We start from the raw sequence: 23,076 nt of genomic DNA, 5'->3' as shown, positions 1-23,076 counted from the left end.
ATAAAAAAACACCTCCTGTACCTTTGCCATGCTTCCTGCACCCGCCGCTCTCCTCAGATGACCTAAAGGGAAAACGGCATATGGCAGGTATGGACGGCGCGGCGTGGCTCTCTGTGGAGAGGGCGGGACGCGTGCTTTACCAGAGCACACAAAATACCCCATTTTTGAAAATATTGTTTTTAAATAATAACAAAAAATTAATAAGTTAAACGACTAAAAGAAATCATCATTAGGTACTAATATATAGGCTACATAAAAATTCTCTTTTACGCAGAAATCAACATTACAAACCTACATTATTTATCATTTCTACTGCAATATAAACAATATATGTCTTAATGTACAAGAAAATGAATATTGTAGCCTTACGGTACACACGATTTAAAGCACACTACATACAGGTGTATTTCCATACATATGTAACCAGGGTTCTGTTGGATCTGAGAGAAAAAACAAAAAAATCCCACACCAGGCTCTTCAAGCTTGCAGCCCATCCGCAGCAAGCAGTCTGTTTTATAATCTATTGTTGTCTGCTTCTGTCTCCGCGTCGCGAAAGAAAGTTGTCCTGGTATCAAATCCGCTCGATTCAAAAGCACAGAAATGCGTAAAAACCCATCAGGACGTGACAGGATGCGTGCGTGCGTGTGTGAGTGAGTATCTTCGCCTTTCTTCTCTTCTGCAGACGCCGTGTGTCAGGCAGTGTGGATGGAAAATGAGTGGATGTGGCTGAGCTGCGTGGATAAAATTCGCGGGGAACGCCAGGACGGGTGTAGGCACGGACAGAGACTGGGAAAAAATGCAGATGTCCTGCTCCGGTTGATTTTCCAGACACCGGTATGAGAGTGAGACGCTGTGAGAGAGCGCCCTCTGCTGGGGACAGACAGGTTGTAAATGAGGACATTTCTATGCTTAAAGTTAAAATACGTAAAAAGTCCGTTTCAAAATTCAAAATCTACTTTAAGAAATCTTAAATAAAATAAGCTCAAATACTTATATTTCAGTAGACATGCTTAAAATGAAATTAAAAGAAATCCTAAAAATCTAAAATAAACATAATAACTTATCTCATGTATAACGTAATATTTGTAGGTATATTTAGTGATGTCGCACATATTAAGTAATTACATAAAATACATTTTGAATTTTAAATGGTGGTTTCCGTTTTTTCTATGCGAGTGGTGCGCTCTCTACACACAGCTGCTGCTCCTCCTCCTCCCTCTTATTGGCCAGGGGGACAAGGAGGACCCTGCTCAAGGGGGGGGGGGGGCTCCCAGCTGTGAGCGGTCTGAGAACCCTTAAGAACCCGGAGAGAACACCGTGTTCCTCCTCCCTCCTCGTGGATCATGCTGGAATACATAGAGTGGGGAGGGGGATTAAAATGGAGGGCATGCTGCAATCCTCATTGAAATTCCTGAGACAAACGTGTGTCTGCGCATGCCCCACATGACATTCAATTTGAACAGCTGGGTTATAAGATCTGCTGTTTTTATACAAACGTGTGTTTTGGTTATGAGAGAGTCGCATTCATTTCTTGGAGACTTCCTCTAAAATGGAGTCGGAGCCACAGGAAGCTTTACACAACTTTATTGAAGATTGTGTATAAATACACATGCACATTTCAAATGTAAACCCAAGTGAACTCAAGTGCAGCCAAACCTGTAAACCCCCAATACGTCATCATGCAAGGATGTCTGGATTCATTTTACAAAAAAAGTCCCAAAACAACAGAATCCTCCTTTTTCTTTAAAAATATTCCCTCCCTGACAAGAACACAGGCAAGACCTCTGCAAACTAGTGTGTACGTGTCACGGGCCACGTTAACCCCCCCCCCCCCACCACCACCCCACCCCACCCCCAGACGCCTTAGGTCTTGCCATGGTTTTAAATATATTGTCTGTTTATTATTAAATGCTTACATATAAATAAATAAACTTTTATCAAATGTGCACTCACAGAGTGAACTCTTATGTACAGTATTGTATAACCCTATAGTAGCAGTCACATCTCACGCAGTCAGGATGGGGGTGAGTCGCCCAAAAAGCAAGGCAGCGCCAAGGTGAGGGGGGAGGGGGGGCGCCAAGCCCACTGAAGTCAAAGCACAGAGATGCTCATGAAGGCATGGTACGCATCTAATATTCTGAGGCAACAACAGGTACGCTGATGCTGTTTACAATGGAAAGAGCAGGTAGAAAAAGAAGCATAACACTCCACCATGGAGAATAGAGTTTCATCATGAGTTAGCATCCATGGAGGAACTTCCTGCCACAAAATATTTTTCACTGTATCATGATCCCAAAAGCTGAAAGGCCTTTTAGGCAGACTCACCCCACAGTTTTCAGTTTTGTCTCTCCCTCCTCTCCCCTCCCTTCACCCTTCTCAAAGCTCAGGACCACAGAGAAGCTTTTTCTCCCCCCTCTGGGAGAAAAAAAAAAAAAAAACAAGGGACGCATTCAGCCCATGAACTCATACAGCCAGTATCATAGAACCATCACATTCAACCACACCAAGTAAGGAAAAACAGAATCGATCACATACATGGGGTCGTTTCGGTTAGCATACATTCCGGCCCTCTTGTGGGTGAGATGATGTGGCTGTGAGATAACGAGCAAATAATATGAACAATCGTACACGTGTGTTTGAGATAAGGGGCTGAGCAAAAAAAAAAAAAAAAAACAGTGACAGTGATGTGCAAAGAAAAGGCGGCTGGGCTTGAGATTAAGAGTTAAGGCAGAGGTGACTCAAACAAGAGACGATGCATCTGATGTCAGCGAAATCACCCATGTTCCTAATCTCACTGCAGCGCCTCCAATATGAAGAAAAAGAAGGAGCCCACATACAGCTTTAAACACACCACCTATAAGCGGAAGATATGCCATGTCAGATCTCAGAGTCTGTCAGCTAATCTTTAAACAGAATATATTGAGTTAAGACAGAGTGCTTCTGCGTTTCTAAAAACATTTTTTTGCATCTTAAATATGACTACAATCTGATTATTCTGCAAGGTTAACTGGCTACCATGTTAATCCTGCTTCACTTTAAGAAATATAAATTAGAGGAGAGGACAGCAAAAGCAGGACCTTAAAACATTAAAGCACACTGATAATCTGTCTAAACATTGCATGATCGCAGCAGCAGCAGCAGCACAAAGCTAGGACAGTTTGGCTGTTTGACACAGTATAAAACCACACAGCTACAGGCATCACTTCTCTTCACTATGTTTAGATTGTAGACGCATCTCAGCACTGGCTTACTAAAGGCAGCACACCCTCTGAGAGACAAAAGTCATCAAACAACTGCAGTATGTCTGGCATTAAAACATAAAAAAAAAGTAAATGTGGATGGTTGGTGATTGTGCAAGTTCAAAATGTTTCAGCGCATCATGAAAACTTAATATGGTTCAGTGTTCTTAAAATATTTACAAAATTTAAAGGATACTAAAATGATATGCATTGCTCTCAAAAATATATATGTATTTAAAAAAAAAAAAAAAAAAAAAAAAAAAAAAAAGGGAGATTCAGAGCCTCAAAAATCCATCCCAGTTACTCCTTTTAGAGAGCTAACTAAACAAATGGACGTGGCGACACACTCAAACACTTTACACACACACAGTGATCCAACCACAGAAGAGGGCCCTGATTTCTTAGAGTTGCGTACCCCGGCAGCTCCCTGACCTAACAACCCAGCAGTGGCTCCGCCTGTCGAGCGGCTGAGTCCGAGCCGCTGTGTGGGGCTGCTGGCACTGGCTGCCATGCTGTGTGTCCATATGGCTTTGGATGGAAAGATCCCGTTCTCTCTCCATTTAATCTTGTCCCCGTTTTACCTCAGTTGGTTTTCATGGCGACATCTCGATTGGGTGCCTGTTCCTCCTCCTCTTCTTCCTCCTCTTCCTCCTCCTCCTCCTCCTCCTCCTGCTGCTGCTGCTCCTCGTTGTCGTTCTTCCTGCACCGGTTTTCGTTCAGGTCCTCCTCGTCGCTCTGAGCGGTGGCGCCGGCGGCGGATGAGGCCCCCTGTGCCGACGAAGAGGTCTTTCTCTCCAGCCCCTCTTCGCCCTCGTTCTCCTCCTCTACCTCCTCCTCGTCCTCCTCTTCATCCTCTTCCTCTTCCTCGCGGTCGAGAGCAAAGTAGCCCGTGCCTTTCACTGTGTCTTGGCGCTGATAGAACAATACGTAGCCTGCTTTGGACTAAAGACACAGAAACAGGAAAATTACACAACAGCACTCAACGGTTTCCATGCAGAGCTCCATTTTTAATTTGCAACACATTTTCTGTTCTGGGAAGGTGAAACTTTTAGTAGGCAGTCGGTTCAATGACCACTTGACCATAACATTTATTTAAATAAAAATATTTTGGATAGGAAGCCCTACAGAGTAAGTTAAAGCCAAGTGTACCATCACTATTCATGCTGAATCAGACAATCAATTTAGCGAGAAGTTAAGTATCTCAAATAGAATCATGTGGACATGAGTTGTAAAAAGCCTTCACAGACTTTCTCTACGCTCTCCACTGTCGCACACTCTAATGAGGTTTCATCTCTTTGGCTTCAGTCAACACTGACAAAGATCTGAGTACTTCATCAGAGCTTTTGGGGGGATGTCTCTGCACAGTTGGACGTCTTTGATAAAATCAGATTGTATGGCTGATTCCAATTAGTCACAACATTAGATGTACATTAACTCTGATCAAATCAACCAGGCAATTTAATTTGTGTCCAGCAAAACTACCCTTTGATGAACAAACAGTCGGATTGCTGCCTGTGGCTTTTCAGAAAAATGAGGACACTCACCACTATCTGATCTTCATTGGCAGGAGAAACACTGCTGTCATCAAAGTTGTACCACTTCCCATCATCTTTGTTCTTAGCATAAGCAGTGTCTGGAGATTCAAAGATATTACAATAATAAACACTTTTATTAATTAATTAATTAAAAGACATACTATCAACTCTCTTAATTAATACTCTGCTTTTACACTCCACAATTCTTACATTTTAGAGTCCTATATTTACAATCCATTGATTGCAGGCTAAGAATGCCGGCCCAGATCCTGGATCCAGTTTGTTTCTTGTTCTGGGCCGTGTAGTTATATTAGTTTACAGATTCATGCTTGTCTTGGTGTACTATAGATGTTAGGGGAAGATGTTTTATTCATGTTCCCTTTGAAACACAGCTAATCCAAATTAAATTCGAAACTCGACACTTAGGTGCTATATAACGTATGCAAGTAATCATATAAAAAAAAATGAATGTCAATGTTTCTGAGTCTTACAGTGGCCTCCTCCCATCCCGCCATAGTGATTGGACACAGCAATGAGGTCGTAGCGACAGGGCCCAGCGTTAGGGTTGATCAGGAACTCAGACATGTCCAGATCTCTGAAAGGAAAAAAAACCCAAATGTGCACATATGCGTGAGAGAGATGAGAGCACGGAGCTAGTGAGAGAATACTGCAACAATACAAAATGTTAATCTTGTACAGTAACCAATCAGCTAATACAGAAACAACTACAATATACAAATGTTAGCATCGTTTAATTTTAGCAACAATGAAAACACTAAATATGATCAGAAGTAGTGACCGTTACCGCTTTGATATAGAAAAGTCACTTTATCACACTTACTCACTTTATTGTGAGTCCACATTTCCCATAACAGATGATGTATTGTGGAAAACAAACAATGGATTCACAGCTGAAGGCCCTTTGTTCTGCTGCTATGATGAATAGCTTCTTCTCTGTATGTATGTGTGTGTGTGTACCTGAGTGGGAAGTCAACCAGTGAGTCCAGTTTATCTCTCATGTAGCGACTGTAGGAAAAGCGTTTAAGATGGACCACCAGCACCGGTGGCAGAGACCACAGGTCCAGCTTTTTTGTGGCCTGCTGGTGCTGCTTACAGTTCGGACAGTACCTGAAAGACATGCGTGTTCATGTTAAGAACCAGGTGTGGCCACAAATACACCAAAACATGATTCGTGGTTTCTCACCAAGGGTCCTCTGCTCCCAGTTTCTCCTTTGTGGTGAACAGTTCGATGCAGTCCTTTAGCTTGAAGAAAGCCTTCTTCTGAGGCTTATATTCCATGCTCTCATGCTTGTCAAAGTCCTGCGTGCACACAGTTAGATCAAATTATTCTCATAACATTGCTATGTTTACACATTAAATCATGGTCTATTTTGGCAGCAACCAGGAACATGCTATAAGAGAAAATTTTGCAGAAACAACTTCAGTTCATTCGTTGCATTTTGTAAAAAAAAAAAAAAAAAAAGACTGCAGAGTCTGCTGCAGACATGACCTTTAGGTTACAAAATAACTAAGCTTGTCTACTGGGCTCCCTGCTGCTCCTATCTGGGTTACATTGCAAGACTGTTATCTCCTACATTCACAATATCTTAACATTAATTTTACCTCAACAACAGTGTCATCAAAGTACTTCTTCTTGATCTCTGGTTCCCAGTCCAAGGAGAGGTAAGAGCGGTCTGTGAAAAGGTGAGCAGAATCTAAATACACCAATCAGCTGAAATGTTATCTACGATAAATTTAAAACAAAATCTAAATCTGGAACACTCCCACGTCATACCACTGAGTCGGAGGTGTCCCTCGTCAAATCGTATCTGCCTGGTGTCCTCCTTGATGAGGGAGAAGTCCGTTTTTCCCATGTTATTGAACTGGAATGTAAAAAGTCTCTTCCTGCTGTGCCCGGGTGTCTGCTGGCCTTTGGTGGAGTTCTGTGGACCGACCACACCGTTCTCCAGTTCATTGTCTCCCCCCACAGAGTCCTCCGACTGGCTGTTGTCGTTCTCGGAGGGTAGTTCCTGATCCTGGCTGGACTCGTCGTCCTGCTCGTCAGTCTCCATCTCACCTGAAGGAAAAAAATATACTTCTAAAGAAGACATTTTAAAGAGGCTAAGACTTTACACCAAAAAAGCGTTGGTGCACTCACTTGGCGATCCCTCCTCCAGTAGTCCATTAGTGGCGTTACCATTAACAGTGTGTTGTTTGGACGGCGTCTCTTCACAGTCCTCCTCATCTTCTTCTACAGAAGACCGCACAAATCGGCTGCAAATACAAAAAAAAAAAAAGCAATTAGCTCCCGCAGATGGAATAAGGATAGTTTTTAACACTAAATGATGCTTCCCACAATCATGATTTGACATAAATAGCTGAAAGTACCAGAGGCGCAGCAGCAGCATGTTGTAGAGTTTGTCTTCACTGAGAGTTCTGGGGACAGCAATGAGGAAGGGCTGCCCAAAGAGTGGCGTGCTGGTGTGGTTATAGCCTGACTGTTTGTACTTTTCCCGCAAGTGCACCGGAATAACTACGTGGTCTGTGTCCTCTACTCGGTTCACTGCCACCTCAAAGCTGCAAAGAGAAGTGCGGTGAGAGGTTTAAAGTCAAATGGTGTGTAGCTGTGCAGCAGTCAGTGTTCTTGACAAATACAGTGAACGCATCATTTCTGAAATCCATTCCTGAATATGATTGCAATATGGTTGTCATGAGTGGTAATCTGAATCAGCTAAGCTCAACACTTACACATAGATATCATCTCTCTCCATGATGCTGCTTAGGTTTTCGTTGGTGGCAAAGATCCGGTGGAAACGGTGGTTGTAGATGTCAGTTACAATCATCTGAAGGAAGAGACAGAGACACAGTCAGCAGACAGAAATACAAGAACTCTCTTGGTGATAGTTCCTTAAAAGGTAGGGTAGGAGATTTCATTCTGATGCACTTTTGTTAAATTAGTGTAACTTCTCTTTACAATCCGATAGCAACCAATTAGTTCGGCAAGTTTCACAATAAAACGAAGAATATTAATCATCTGTGGAAGCTATAAAACGCTATAAACATCAGCCAATTCTCCGGGTGGACCCTGCGTGGAGTATTGGCTGGCTGTCACTCTCTTCCTGCTCTGCGCGCACCAGAGAGGTACGTGCATGATGGCCGAAGTCACAGACCGCAGCTTGTCTTCAGGTAATGCGCGTCCATGTGATTGGGCGTGTGTTTACTTTTAAAATCTGGCTGACTCTCACTGAGTTTTCAAAATCTCCTACCCTACCTTTAAAACACCAGTTTAGTAATAAAGCATGGTAATCTCAAGACAGTATAACTGTTGTATTTCTGATATAAACATATGCAACACGTTCCTCTTGTGGCTGCTGTAGTTAGAGATGTCAGCATTTTAGTGTAATGGCTAATAACAGGCAAAGGAGGGCTGACTGCGACGTTTATACCTTCTCAGCAGGGACCCCAGACAGGCTGGAGAGTGAAGTACACAGGTCAGAGATGTAGCCCACCTTTGGCACAGTCAGCTTGTACTGAAAAAGAAAGTAATAAGGATTATTATCTGCTCTCCTCACAAGAATTCATTTTGTCATTATCCTATGCTGCTTAATGTTACCTGTGTGGGTTTGGCCAGAGGGTCTAGTCTGACGAGATAAACTTCCAGTGTCCGTTCCTTTTTCATAGGGAGTGGAAGGGTCAAGTAGCAGAAAGGATCAAAGGTCACAGAGACCTTAGAGCACACAGGACACACCAAAGTAGACTTGAAAAGTCCGTGAAAGATGTCCACAATGATGGAGTCATTCCTCTTTATGTGGTTCTCCCACGCCTCCTCTGCCACAACCTGAGATGGAACAAAATAGAAGATCACAATGGGCCGTATAAAAAGTGAACAATTCAAAATAGCACCTTTGCTGGTCTCACCTTATCAGGCCTTCCATTAGCGTCCTTCAGCTGGATGTAGGGCTTCTTCCTGATGCGGTTCAAGTCTTCATGAAGGCCATCAAGGAGGAAGGCTAGAAGCTCATGAGAGTCCTGCTGTTGGTAGCCTGAGAACTGGGGGGCAAAGCGGCCCACCTGGGTCTGGACAATGGAAATATGCACATATATTGAAAAAAACAGCGCATGCAAAAGAGAGAACTGTACATTATAAATAAATGGTGAATGAAACATGGTGGTTCCTTGTTATGCGGATTGTTGTTCCTTGTTATGCAGATTGCTTGCCAAAGATAACTTCTAAAAATATATAATCTGACTATAAAGTGAACATTTTTTCCAGGTAGTTACCTTGAAAGGCCTTGGGGTGACATAGCTGTATTTGCCTGACCACAGCTGCTTAATAAGCTCAGCATAGGCTCTTGCAATCTCCCCCTTCATGCCCAGTGGGTTGTCCTCATTCAGCTCGTCTGTGTACTTGTCTTTGAGGAAGTACTCCGTCAGGGGAGGGATATTGCTTAAACACTAGGTTGCAAAAGAAAGAACAAAAATCAGCCAGATTTGGACTTACCGACCTCCATGTAATCTCCATCCCCCTTTTTTAAATACTTCTGATAATATGTAAATAGATTGATGATCAATAAAAAACGCTGCAGTCTATACAGATGCTGCGGTAGTGCCTTTAGACCAGGAACAAACATTTAAATACTTAGAACTTTTTTCCCATACTTCCGTCGACTATGTATGCCTCCAGCTCTCATGCATGTTACCTGCACAGCAGAGTTCATGAAGCAGGTGTTGCCCAGGTTGGAAAGCCCACAGAGCCCTGAGCGCTCACTCTGCCTGCTCTGGTCTGAGTAGTCATAGCTGTTGCTGTAGGGGTGGTAGGACGGCAGACTATAGCTCGAATTCTTCACACTGTGAACATATAGATATGCAAAGAGGGAGGTTATATAAAGTTGGTTAGCAGTATGTCAAGCTGTTACAAGCAAACAAAATCCACGATTCATGTACATCTGATGTATTATTGATGCTTCTACATTAACTAACCTATGTTAGTTACATTTACACGTTCTATTCCACTTTGACGCTACAGTCCAAACCTATGAAGCCCCCCCTCACACACACACACACACACACAAACACATCACAAAGATACTTTCTAGAGAATTATTAAAATCTTTAAAATAGGCTTCCACATCTGCAGCATTCAGCAGACCTCTGAGTGGCAGGTAAAGAATTATCTGTTGTTTCTGGCTCCCACTGGTCAAGAGAAACTGCTGTGATGGCTGTGGAGGCAGTGGCCTCGCAGGTCAGCGCACGGTGGTCCACCCTCCTGCTGTCCAGCTCCACCGCCTCAGGCCTCAGGCACCACCAGCAACACAGGAGCATGACATCTCAGCTCCGCCCCGGCCCACGCCGGCCCACATGTCCACACAAAACCAAACAACCTGCAGCCTAGATGGGGTTTCTGGTCCAGTCAGGGGCATGCACGAATCAGGTTTATAGAGGCCTGGGAAGGAAAGCCCAGCTTCAGTCTCCACTGTTGAGTCCTCAGTTTAACCCAAAGCAGCCCCAATAGCAGTGTGAATACAGTCCAGAAGAAGTTTAGGCCTAAATTTGACTTTCAAGTCCAGCGAAGGCCAACAAAGAGTCCATGGAATTCATAAAAGCACAACAGCACACACACTTGTCCTTCCTAGAGCTCCCCTCTCCTCTTCTGTCCCCTTCGTCTTTTTCGGGCTCGACTGCCTGTCATCTTGTTGTCCTTTGCCTTAGATCCCTTCCCCCTGTCCTGTCCTGTACTGTCCTGTACTGTCCTCTGCTCCTCCCTCTGGCCTGCCTGCTGCTCTCTGCAGCTCTACAGCTACCCGCAGATATTTATAGCAGCAGCAGCAGCAAGGATGCTCAAGACTTCTGCTACCGAAAGCTAGAGGTGCACAGAGAGAGAAAGAGGGAGGGAGAGGCAGAGAGAATAGGGGGGAGGGGCGGACAGTATGGGTGGGGGGGCTGACAGAAGAGAAATGAGATGGGGATGGAGGGAGCAGCTGATCCACTGCATCCAGCTGAGGCTGCAGTATTCGCAGGCCCGACTTGCTCTTCTCTCTACTCTTCTCTAACACATATATACACATATATTAACACATTCATGCTGACACATCATTTATCCTTCTTTTCTTGTACAGGCCGTGTGTTCCCCCTCAATTCGACACACTAACACACAAATTCATGCTCTGATTTTGCCCCTCTTGCTCTTAAGACGCACCCTATGACACTTTCAGGACACCCAAGTAAAACTTTACTCTCCCTTTCATCCTTTTTAATATGCTTATGGCTGTCTGCATGAGAGCTTTAAAAAGAAGGCTCTCAATAAATAAACTAAAACCCAGAGAAAGGCTAGGTTTTATCACCAGGGCCAGTATGTGTGAGAGAGGCAGGTGATGAGGAGTGGGAGCAGATGAAATGTATTCTGAAGGTCACATAGACTGCAGAACGTGTGCATCCCAATGAGCTCTGGGAAGAGAGAAGTCAAGCGACCAGGAGACACAAAGAGAGAGAGGAAGAGACCCACCTGCCAGAATCAGGGGATGAAACTTCGTATAATACTTTAGAAAGCATCACTGCTAAGGCTAAACAGACAAGGCCAAAACCACAAAATCTAAAAGACAAGTGTTATGTAATGTGGGAACACTTCATATAAAAAAAAGAGAGGGCCTCATGCATAATTCAGAGCAAACGACAGCACTGGCACTACAGGGAATCAGGAGCTGCTGGGAGTGAAGATCCAATTTCCCCAAGTCACCCATTCTGTGCATTCCACTAAACACAATGCAGAATAGAATGTGACTGCTATGACAAAAATATAGTGCAGAGCTGTTAGAAGACCATACTAAATACTGAGTTTAATGTAGAGCAAACTAGAATGTGAGTGTAAGATTGACACACACTGTCTCTATCTACAATGCAGGCACACGTACACACTCCAGCATGCAGTAAATCACACACATGAGGTGGAAGGAGGGAACAGAAAAGTCCACTGGACAGCAAAAGGTAGAAAGCTCCACCCACAGTGGATCAGTGCCCTGTAACAAATGGCTGACAGAGCCTCTAGGGTCCCAATTAGCAAAAAAAACATTTAGACTACAGTCAAATATTCAGAAGGTAGAAAACAAAAACAACTTGGGCTGTGGTTAAGCTTCAAGAAAATTGAATATATTTGATGAAATGTTCAGATATTCACTCGTGTAATCTCCGTATTCTGATTAATCTGGTAGAGCTACGGGATGAAGCATATACTGTCAGTTTATTAACCTGAAAATATATACATGTTATTTGGAAAGGTGTTGAATTTAAAACAAGCTACTGCAAAATGTATGTGCCAAGTCTCAATACTCAATGCTGAGGACCTGGATAAGAGGACATTTTTTAAACTTTTGTTTAGAATTAATCACAAAATTTTAATGAAACACCACAATGGGCACAATATTTCTTTATGTGTAAAGGCCACTTTAGCAGAAGCTGTCCTTCATTACAATTTTTGCTTCTCATACGGTTTTTTTCCTGAAGCCCATTGAGTGAACATCCACAATTTTTCAGCAGCCATCATCAGGGTTCTGCAGCTTTTCTACCAACCATGACTCATTCTGGATGCTGTCAATGAAGGAAATGTACTTTCCATGGATCACACTGAAAAATATAGTATAATAATCTACCCCACTAACTGTATATTCATTGCATATTACTTTGGTGTCACAACAAAGAAGTGCAAAACGTTCTTTAACATGTAGCCCATAATATACCATGCTGATTTTCTATATATTGTGATGTATTCAGGATGTAATTTATTTCTACTTATCGGTAAAGGTGAAAGTAAGCTAGTAAAGTAAGTAAATAATCCCATCAGGCCTAATCATGCAGCCCTACACCGCCAGAGTGATCAATACCCGATTTAAAATTAGATGAAAACTATTAGCGAACATAATTAAACGCTGACTAAGACACCCAAGGGCTCCTGTGGGCCATTTTTAGAGAGCACTGCTGTCGTTGAAAGAAATTTCAAGACATCAATCCCAGATAAGCCCCTACCCTTCCCTAGTGTCAGCTCGTTACAGCTGAAACTGCATCATCAGGAGGTTGCTTTTACACCCAAATCACAGCCAGAGATAGAACTGCACAAAACAAACATGAATAAATTTTGCATCGGGATGCTTAGTTGAGCGCAAAAAAAAAGTTTAGAATCTACATTTCCACCTCCCACTAAGCCAATTCACCACAACTTTAAGCCAGGTTAACATGAAGGTGTACTGAGCTATACCACAGGCTCCATCTCTGGCTGTTGCCATCCCAGCCCACCCCTCCAGCTATTCAACCCGCAACTATGCCTTACTTCCTGCTGTTGAAGCTGCTGTTATGATTGTTTGTGAGAGATGAAGGCGAGATCTTTGGCAAAGCAGAGAGATTGGAAGCACCAGATGACCTTCAAAAGATAAAGAATAGATCATGAGTTAGAGTAGAAAATAAGGAGCTGTTCCAGAAAGGTGTGGAGCGTCTATCAGATTTATTTAAGAACTTGAAGCAGGGCAACTCGACTTGTTTTTTTCAAAATCTAGTTGCCCTGCCTCAAGCTCTTGAATGAAAAATGACCTGGATGACTGACAATCTTTATCAACATATGTCCATCAAATCAAACTGGATGAAGCTAAAATAAATAAAGTGGTATGCCAGCAACAGAAGGTTGAGCAAAAGAGGTTGACAGGGCAAACTCATAAAAAAAGAAATTTTCTGAAGATGGTGCGGTGTTGTAGTGACATGGCAGGAAACTTTAAAATGATTACATGTTTAATTTTCCATGAGGAACAAAAGCCAGAGCAGCTCCAAATGATAGGCTTTATTCTATTACTTCTACTCCAAGTGACTGAATATAATTCAAAAATATATACCTATGTGTAAGCTTCTGGTAAATCAACAGCAGTGTTTGGAAACTGTATTCCATATTACTAAAGTATAACCTTAGAGTCCTTAGAGTCAACAAACAAAAAGGTAAGTCAGGCGATGTGGCATTCACTCACTTGGGTGCCGTGGAGCCTCGAGGCCATGTGCCATCTTCGTTCTTCTGCTCTATTACGAGAACCTGTGGAAGACAGCACAAAGAAAAATGGCTCCATATGCTTCTGCTACTTAAAAGACACCAAAGTGCTTCAGGTCCCACGCTACTTTGTTCACTGAATGTGAAGTCGTCTTTATTGATCTGCAAATAAGCTGTATATACTTACATTTATCAAATGTTTTGGATGATTTCTAAGATATGATTTCAGAAACAAAAAAACAAATGATGAATCAAATTTACCAAAGCACTACACAACATGTAATTTCCTCTATAGAGTAAAGCTGTCACTGACTGTAGGCTGTAGGCACCTCTAATGCAGAAAGACAGAGAGCTGGCAGCTATCCAGTGTTTCACTTAGTGAGGATTTGCCTGATGCTTACCTATCCGCTGAACAGCTGTTGCTGAATAAGACAACCCCGTGATCTGAAGCCTGCTGGCTCATTATGGCCAGTTGTCTCAATAACTTTGTGTAGAGTTGACTGTTGAGTGGATGCTAGGACATATGTCCACATTTAAAGTAGCTTATATGGAAGCAGTTGAGCCTCCTGTGCTGCTACACCATAACTCCAGCTTCACTTGAAAGTCTTTTAAGTCATTCATATCATATTATTATACTTTTACCTTTACTGTAGTTTTCTTGCACTAAACTTGTTGCTGAGGTTTATTATTCTCTCATTTGAGAGATATATAGAAAAATGATAAAGAGAAAAAGAAAATACAATAGATATCTTAAAATGTCCAGATGCCTTGCTTCAACCTTCTGAATGAAAATGACCTGGACAACTGAGAATCTTCAGAAGAGATTTCACTCAGCTCAGGAATGAGTGTCCACACAGCAAGCCCCATTTGGACATGCTGTCAGTTCAATCAGTTTCAACAATATGTTGTCCAAAGGATAAGGAACATTCTCTGCTCTAACACCTTATTAATCAAGCAAAGAGTCTAAGCAACTAATACACGTTGGGCTTCTATTTGATTATTTGGCTATGGATGCACCCGTAAACCTTTAGTTTACTTTCCAGGCTCCTGTGCTTGCTTGTGAGTGCAAAACTGTGGTCCAGCCCCTTTAGATTTTGTTGTGACTAATGTTGTGTTAATATTGTAAGGACAGCGATTGAGTGAGGCCAAGGATGTGTAGTATTTATTGTGAAGACATTTGGACAAGCAGCTGTAGGGCACAGATAAAATTACCAAAAGGTCCTACCTGTCCTTGATAGAGGCCAGCATCTTGGATGGTGCTGTCAGGTTTATTGAGAGGCTCAAAGGTGTTGCTCATGTATCTGTTCCACAGCCTGGTCTCTTTCTCATCAGCAATGCTGAACAGCTTTCGCATTTCCTTCTCAATCATGTCTGCAGGGATATTATTATAAAAACCATCAGTGGGAGTTAATACATGGATCTCTTGAAATAAAATGTACTTTAAAAGACTAAGAAACAAGTAGTGGCAAAAAAAAGATATTTCATTGTGTCATGTATGCTGTGATGTGGCTCCTGACGAAGAGGAAGGGAATCCAGAGGGCCCACCTATTGTGTCAGCTTTACTGAAGCGTCTTGTGATCACATTGTCCATGTTGCTGTCTTCACAGAGCTTCAGCTCTGTCAGGTACACCTCCACCTTGCAGTGCTTCACGAACATACCCTGTTCCACCACCTGCAAAACATATGATTAAATATTTACATTACCTGCAGCAACTTGATGGCACTAAAAAGAGCAACAGACATAATACATGAGTAAACCTGTGGTTAAATTAAATGCAAAAGTTGGCTGCTCGAAACCTGAAAACTGAACAGAACAATAGGCACCAAAATCAGGGTGGGGTCAAACCAAAAGGCAAATCTGTGATCCCATTCTGTCTTATTTGTATTGCAGATAACACTGTATTGCTCTGTTAGTCATGCTGCTAAAAATGGCTCGTCAGCTTTGACAGCAAGTCAACTAAAACAGCTTATCTACAGCCAAGCTCAGCAGCACCAGAAAGACAACTCTTACAGTATATGAGTCTTATCTAGCCGATTTAACAATGAAACAAACAGGTAAGGTGGGGTTGTACTTGTTACTGTTTTAGTAGACAACATAGTAGAGTGAGCTGCTCTAGTTGCCACTCAACTGGTGTTCTGATAGGAGCAGAGTCAGACTGAAGTGCCTAAATTAGCAGCACCTCGTGGAAACAGCTGAGGGGTCCCGGCCTATTTATTTCACCGCTCAGCCCCTCCGACACACGCACTGACACACACACACAGTACCAACTTCACAAATGTTCCTGAGAACTGCAATAGTCATACACACACATGGCTTAGATTCTCCCCTCACCCCCTCCCCAAACCCCCAATTTCCTAGTGGGCCAATCCTACCCCTCAGCACAACACCCATGTGTTTGTACACTCAAAGAAAAAGTCCATCACCAAACTGTAACAGAATTTCTCAAATCAGAGCTGAGCCAAAACCCATTTACCCCACCCTCCCTCCTCCCTGACTGGTTATGCCTCTTGCACTCCTCTGAAAAGCTTTCACGCTGCTTCTCTCAGTGTGACCTCAGCTGGCATTCCTCCACTTCAAAAAGCAAGGACGCAGGAGCACTCCACCAGTGTTGACAATTAAACCAGAAAAGGACAGCGGAAGGAACCACAGCACGAAACCTGGGACAACAATCCTCCCAAATCCTTTTTATCGCTTGGGTTCCACCCACACCCCATGATGACAAAAAGTAATGAAGAGTTTTGAAAAAGAGGAAAAACTAATAATGAACCTCCTGCATGTTGTGTCTCGCAGATCGCTCCATGTAGCTTTTCAGTCATCCAGAACGTTGGACCTGAAAATAGAAACCCTACGGCCACCCGATACGTCCCATGACATACATGGCAAAAGGGGAGGGTCAATGAAAGGGGGCGAAAGAACGGGAGAGAATGGCAGAGAAGGAGGGGGGGAAGAGGAATCTTATCCAGCAGCCATAATGCCATGACTAGTGAGATTTGAAGTGCAGAGGTTCTGTTAAGTTGTAGCTGCCATCACCATGTATTCCACTGACAACTCTAACCATTTATATAGCCATTCATTTTTCCCCCTCACTCTAGTATTTAATTCCAAAAATGCAGTTCATGACTTAATGAATGAAAACACAATGGAAATGAATGAAATGCACCATCTTAGGTACTTCCTGTTGATGCAAAAGGAAACTACAACATGCCAGCAAATAAATCACCCAATTAATAGGTACGGTAGTAGTATAACTTTTCACAAGGCTAAGAAACACAGACCTACATATTTCGACACATGACTATTTATTAAACCACTCTTTTGCAATCACTTTGAACAATAAAGCTAATGGAAACATGAGTCATTATACAGAACTATTATGATAGCCTGTTTATTATAGTGTAGGTTTGGTGGCTGTCATTTCTTCCTCCTAGCTGAACACAGCATGCCACAAACATTAAGCTGCATCATGGTATTGAACCTTACAGGTTCAATTAATAATGCAGTGCACCATGCATGTGCCATCATATTCTTATACCAATGACCGAACCCCTACCTTGCGAGCAATTGGCTCCTGACCCTCTGTCAGTCCATACCAGCTGACAAGCTTATTCCAGCCTTCTGTGGGGACCAAGATGTAGTCAAGCTCATCAATGAGGTGTTCCTTGATGGCGAGCACATCCCCATCTAGCAGAAGGGAGGAAAAGAATTAGAAAAAAGCAGGTAGGGTAGGGTAGCACATTCAGTGAGTCTCACACGACACAACACATACAAAGAAAAAGGTATGCTGGAGAGCTTTCTATAAACCCCTCTCCCCCAAAAGGGCTCCTCTTTACAGTGAGTAGACAATGTTGTTTTGTGTCATTTTCCCTGATCTCTTTGTTTTGTCTTCCAGAAGGACAACACTATATTACTACAGTGCTTATAATACACATTTATGATTGTTTATGATCAATGGTGCATTACTTGTCTTACCTCTGAGAAGACCAGAATTATCAACTGGTCCTGGGTAGACATTCTGGTCACCCATTTGGTATTTGTCCCAACTATCATAGCCCACATATTTCTTCCACTGTTTAAACCAGTGACTGTCCACTAGGTACCTGCAGAGAGAGTAACCAGGATGATACCAGGTGTAATAAAGCAATGTGTTACACAGTTAGTCAGCCTTGATTGCTCAACAGTTATGTACAGTTTTCTGGAAACAGCTTTCAGGGCTACCTTGCCGTCAGTACCCTAAACAAATCTGACTTATGGAAGCACACGTTATACTAACATACTGACATTGGTAACTGTAGCTTTCTTGAATCCGAGTTGAGTTCAGGTTGCTGCATGCCTAGCCAGCTGGCTCTGTGATTTTGACAGGTGGTTCTTTCCCGACTCCGCCCTGCTGAAGTCGACGGATAAACCCACCGACTGGCAAAAACCTCTTGGAGCGTCGGTATTCTAGCCAATTAGCTCTTAGCCTGCTAACTAGCTAAGTCATACAAACGACATGTAGCTGCGTCAAGCAGATATTAATCTTTAAGCGGTGACCATAGCCACTTCAGTACAGCATTATAATGACATGCGTGGTCTGTCGTTCTTGAATGAAGTGAAACATTTAGCGTTAGCTTATCCGCCGCTAGCCTGCCAAGCTGACACACATGAAGCCGACAGGCTCCCGTTAGCTAGCTCTGGGCTCACTGTCAACACGGCCCGTCCGCTCGGCTTTCCTATCCTTCATGGCGTTGACAGCCTTGGCAGAGCAAGCCGACAAACACGCAGTACCCTTAAAAAGATTTCAGCTTAAGTCTTACCAGGTGTCTCCCTTTCTTAACTGTGTTTTCAACAGTGCCGCGACCTCTCCTCTCTGAGTATCCAGATCAGCCGCTCCTCCTTCCGCCATCTTTCTTCAGACATCACCCACTGCATGCTGGGAAAGTGTGGGGCGTCAACAAGGCACGTAGAGAGCGACTGCAATGAATTAGCCAATCAGCAGCTTACCAGCAGTACGGGGAAAAGCATGACACCCAGTGGTAAAATTCTAGAAAATTGTCCAAAAAGTGCTCTATCATTGTGGCTGCACCGTATACTGGTGTATGTTCAATAATATTATGTGGACAAAATGTACACAAAAAAAGCAAAAAGTATATCTATACGTAATGAACTATTGAGTTATATTCAATCATTTAGTATCCAGTTGCTTAAAATACCACTACTGCTACACTATTATTAGTACTACTACAACAAAGATATGTTAAGTTAAACTTTGTATTTTAAGTGTCAGTACACAACCTATAATATAGTTGCTGATAATATTTCTGAGGGTTTTTCTGATTTCTGAGAATAAGAGAACAAAATCTTTCAGATAAGTTGCAAAAACATAGGTGGCCGTTACTTCTCAGTATTCCGTTTAGTCTGTTAAAACAAAAGAAAAATTAACTAGGTCACTGTAAATAAATATCACGAATAAACATCCAGATGGAGGCAGATGGAAACTCTGCAGCATACTTTACTGCAGGAAATAAATGTAGCCTCTAATGTACTTTGCTGTATTTTTTGTTTCTTTAAAACACTGCAGTAGCATTATTATTGTTATTATTATATTATTTGTAATAGTCGTTCTGATCATCTTTTTTGTAAAAATAAATAAATACGTGAGAGACGCAGTGCGCGTCTCGGTCAGCTGAGGGCAGCAGTGAGGCGTTACGACTGCAAGAAGTAGTAGAAGAAGAGAACGTCATCAGAGGGTTTATGATGGCGGTCGATTTGACTCCTCGATTTAGAAGGTTGAACAGCCAAACGAGAAGTTTTCGTGAAAATATACAGCATGGTAAGATCCTAGTAGTAATTTTAATTGTACTTATATCGAATAGACGTTATACCCTATAAAAAACAGAGCTATGTTTTACCAATGCTAGCTTACACGTATTGACAATTATGAATACCTTAACCACCACCCCCTTGTTGTTAGCTTAAAAAATAAAAACAAGAAATGTATAGACCAAAGTTTAAATTACGTGGACATTTGGAGAGTTTGTTTTTTATTATTTCGAGGTATGGATTTATGTAATAACAGTCCCTAAGTTAAGTACAGCGTTAAACGATAGTTATAAGTTACACACGGTATGTTTATGTACTAAAAAACGTACGTTCCCGAAATATGCACCTGTAATAAAAAAAACAGACTACAGTAGACGTAAAAAACTGTAGTTAAGGTCCAACATGTTATCTATGAAATAGTTGTAAATTATTTAACTGAGAAGCACAAGATACTCATTGTTCTTTCTAGTTATTAACAAACACTTGATACTCAAAATATATATTATGCTTGAGCAAATGAAATGCCAATTAAATGATCAAGTATTGTTATTACTGACTTTTACCATTACAAACTGTTAGGAAACGTATTTTCTTCCTCATAGTATTTGCATGATCCATGATGAACATTTTTAAGATGAATGTCCAGGTGATTTTACTTCTGGGATTCAGTCCAGTCCAGATTCAGTGTTTTGATTAATCTAACCCTTTTATCTTTAAATAGGTTTCTCGGGTCCCTTTGGTGCGACCCAGCTGTGGCACAACATCATTCAAGCGCTACATACTCAGGTAGAGGTTCGTCGATGCAGGAGGCACCTTCGTTTCCATGCTGAATGCTTCACAGGCTTAGACGCAGTGGACACAGTCCTCAGTTATTTGATGCAGAATGTGGTGTTTTGCACAAGTGAAGTGTCTCGTCTCAAAGCTGCTCGGCTCTGCCAGGCTCTGATGGAGGCCAAGGTGTTTGAACCAGTGGGCACAAAACTTTTTCGTCGAGACAAGGAAATGACCTTTGAGGACAGCAGCTGCAGCCTTTACCGTTTTCTGGAATACAAAGTGTTGTCCAGTTTTGGCATGAGGGAGAGCAGTAGTGACACAGAAAACACACCAACAACAGAACAGAAGCTGAAGAGGAAGAAGAGTTCAAGGTTGGTTTTAAGATTAAGAAACCTTTATTAGTCCCACAATGGGGAAATTGCAATTGCAATTGCAATTTACAATGATCATTTAGAGATTTAATTTAATGTGTTTATTAATCCCCAAATTCTTCTTTTTGTTTTTGGAGATTAAATGAACCGAGGACAATATCCAATCCTCTTGCTGTTGGACCATTAGATCGGAGGGTCGAAAGACTGCTAAGAACCATCAACCTGCAACCATCCTTGTCTCCGTCTCTAAAAACACTTTCAACAACATCTGCCTTTCTGTCCAGAGCTGGTGAAGAACTTATCTATCTGTATTTACCTATATGATGGATGCCCAAATGTCCATAACAGATTATTTTCTATACCCTTGTTCCCTAGTGGTAGATGAGGTTTGGAAGCAGCAGACCCTGTTGCAGCTGCTGCAGATGGTCGAGTTACCGATGCTGGATTGCATCTTGACCACTCCTGAAAGAGTTCGCCCCCAGGTCTGCAGACTTCCGTTGGCTAACCAGGACCTGGTCATCTCTAACACATGCCTGGAAAGAGAGATGCCTGACACACTGAACCTACCACAGTCAGTGCTCTAAATTTGAAGCTGAAATTGGTGTGTCAATATTTAATTCTACACAGAGTAAAGATGTTTCTTTTCAGGTTGGATGGGTGGCTGTCGGCAGCTGCAGACTGCCTGGAACTCCTTCCTGACCAACTGATAGTGGTTGCAGGCGAACAGCTCAGCCAGCAAGATAGTGAGTCCTCTTTAGAGGACGAGCAAATGGCAAGCCAAAAGAGGCTGCTCTTTGACACAATTGCCAAGTACTACAGTGGACAGGAAAAAGCTCCACTTCTTTGTGGACGTTACCTGGATATACATGTTGCAATTCTGAATTTGCTGGGTGAGGAAAAAAACTTTTCTCTCATACTCGTGTTAGTCGCATCACATAGTCTCCTTCTCATATAGACATTTTGTGCATTTCCAGATGAAGCCAAGGTGCAGGATGCCATTAGAGCGTCCCAGTTGTGTTTGCGGCTGCTGGAGACAAGTATGAGAGATGAACTGCGGAGACTGTTGACGTTCATGGCCACGGCAGCTCACTCAGACAGCTGCCGTCTGCAGAAACAGACTGACAACAGGGCTTTGGTCTGTCGCACTTTTCAGAAAGCACTTGTTCAAAATCAAGACCTGACTCGATCACAGAGTGAAACCCTTGTGCTCTTCCTCATGGACAATCACACCGAGCTCTTCAAGGTACTTTGCTGTCCTCACAGAATTTTTGTTATTTGTATTTTCAAATTTCTTTAAAATCATTCTGACCCTTTCAGAGGGATATTGCAGAGAGTTATTGTACATTGTAGACCTATAGGCATTTTCTTTTTTCACATTTTCTTTTTCTCTGTTCCTGAATTGATCAGACTCCTGCAGCACTTGTTGAAGCTGTGAGGAAAACACTGGGGATGATGCAGCAGGGCAAAGACCCAGACTGCATTGCCAGTAAGTTATATACAGTTTCAATTAATCATTAACCCTCCAAACATCACACAGTGCAGTGCACTATCACATAAAATAATAACTCAGAAGGTAAAACTTTGTGTCCTTTGAACTTTGTGTGTATCAAGTAAATACACTCAGAAACAACCATTTTCCAGCTCAACACTGCATCACTGCTGTAATTTAAAAGAGCCCTCTCTCCTCCTCTGTGTTGCAGCGTTCACCTTTTGCCAGCAGGTGACGTCACAGGAGTACGAAGACCAGCGTGAAGCTACAACGCTGGAGAGCCTCAAACAGCTTCTTCATGACATTTCCTCCAGTAAAACAATGCCTGTCAAAGAGAAGAGAAGGCTGCTCAAAGAGTTTGAAAAACATCACCCTGTGGTCTTTCTCCAGCATTTTTCCAGCACTTTCTGACCACCAACTGGTACTGGTTAACAGCATAATCTATGATGCATCTTGTAGTCCACTATCTGTAGTACGTAAAAAGAGAAATTGTGTTCTTGTTGATGGTCGCTAATTGAAATTTAAAAGAAATTCTGTGAGTTTAGGTTTTTGGTAAAATTGTGATAGCTTTATAGCTTTTAGTGCCACAACCATAGATGCCTTTTTAAACTGATTAACACTGTAATTTGATGAAACAGTTGTCATCAACTCAGATGTAACAGCTTTTGCACTAGTTTAAAAACTGTAATTTTGCTCTGGATGACTCCCTAATATGGGCAGTATGGCAGCTTCATCAGTTGGTGGGACACTAAAATAACCCTAATTTCATCTTTTTAATTCTATTGACTTCATGTTTTGTAGATCAGTAATGTTCAAACAACACCCTAATTCTTATAGCATTACATTACTATA

At 42.3% G+C, this 23,076-nt stretch overlaps 2 protein-coding genes across 4 annotated transcripts; one reads left to right on the top strand and one right to left on the bottom strand.

Moving 5' to 3' along the window:
* Nucleotides 1-1,635: 1,635 nt before the first annotated feature.
* Nucleotides 1,636-18,697, bottom strand: usp15 (ubiquitin specific peptidase 15). Of its 3 annotated transcripts, XM_028396391.1 has the most exons (22): nt 18,585-18,697; nt 17,761-17,888; nt 17,342-17,472; nt 15,336-15,462; nt 15,016-15,161; nt 13,774-13,835; nt 13,092-13,181; nt 9,475-9,622; nt 9,056-9,229; nt 8,693-8,851; nt 8,388-8,612; nt 8,221-8,304; nt 7,523-7,617; nt 7,163-7,351; nt 6,933-7,048; nt 6,570-6,851; nt 6,398-6,468; nt 5,979-6,094; nt 5,753-5,902; nt 5,266-5,369; nt 4,784-4,872; nt 1,636-4,181 (listed from the first exon to the last, which is right to left on the bottom strand). In XM_028396391.1, exons 1-22 carry the CDS (start codon nt 18,671-18,673, stop codon nt 3,822-3,824), a joined length of 3,135 nt encoding a protein of 1,044 aa, XP_028252192.1. In that variant the 5' UTR covers nt 18,674-18,697; the 3' UTR covers nt 1,636-3,821. The 3 variants fall into 3 exon arrangements, with proteins under 3 accessions (XP_028252192.1, XP_028252200.1, XP_028252207.1); XM_028396399.1 differs by lacking the exon at nt 13,092-13,181; XM_028396406.1 differs by lacking the exons at nt 17,342-17,472; nt 17,761-17,888; nt 18,585-18,697 and adding an exon at nt 16,559-16,621.
* Nucleotides 18,698-19,503: 806 nt separating this feature from the next.
* depdc4 (DEP domain containing 4) lies at nt 19,504-23,044 on the top strand. Its single transcript, XM_028399434.1, has 8 exons — nt 19,504-19,600; nt 20,312-20,735; nt 20,873-21,024; nt 21,111-21,306; nt 21,384-21,625; nt 21,710-21,978; nt 22,143-22,221; nt 22,436-23,044. The coding sequence occupies exons 1-8, from the start codon at nt 19,522-19,524 to the stop codon at nt 22,633-22,635; spliced, it is 1,641 nt and encodes a 546-aa protein (XP_028255235.1). The 5' UTR covers nt 19,504-19,521; the 3' UTR covers nt 22,636-23,044.
* The last annotated feature ends 32 nt before the right edge of the window (nt 23,045-23,076 follow it).

The sequence above is a fragment of the Parambassis ranga genome, chromosome 2, assembly GCF_900634625.1.
Source record: "Parambassis ranga chromosome 2, fParRan2.1, whole genome shotgun sequence".
Taxonomy (NCBI): domain Eukaryota; kingdom Metazoa; phylum Chordata; class Actinopteri; family Ambassidae; genus Parambassis; species Parambassis ranga.
This window is presented reverse-complemented; position numbering and strand designations above follow the sequence as displayed.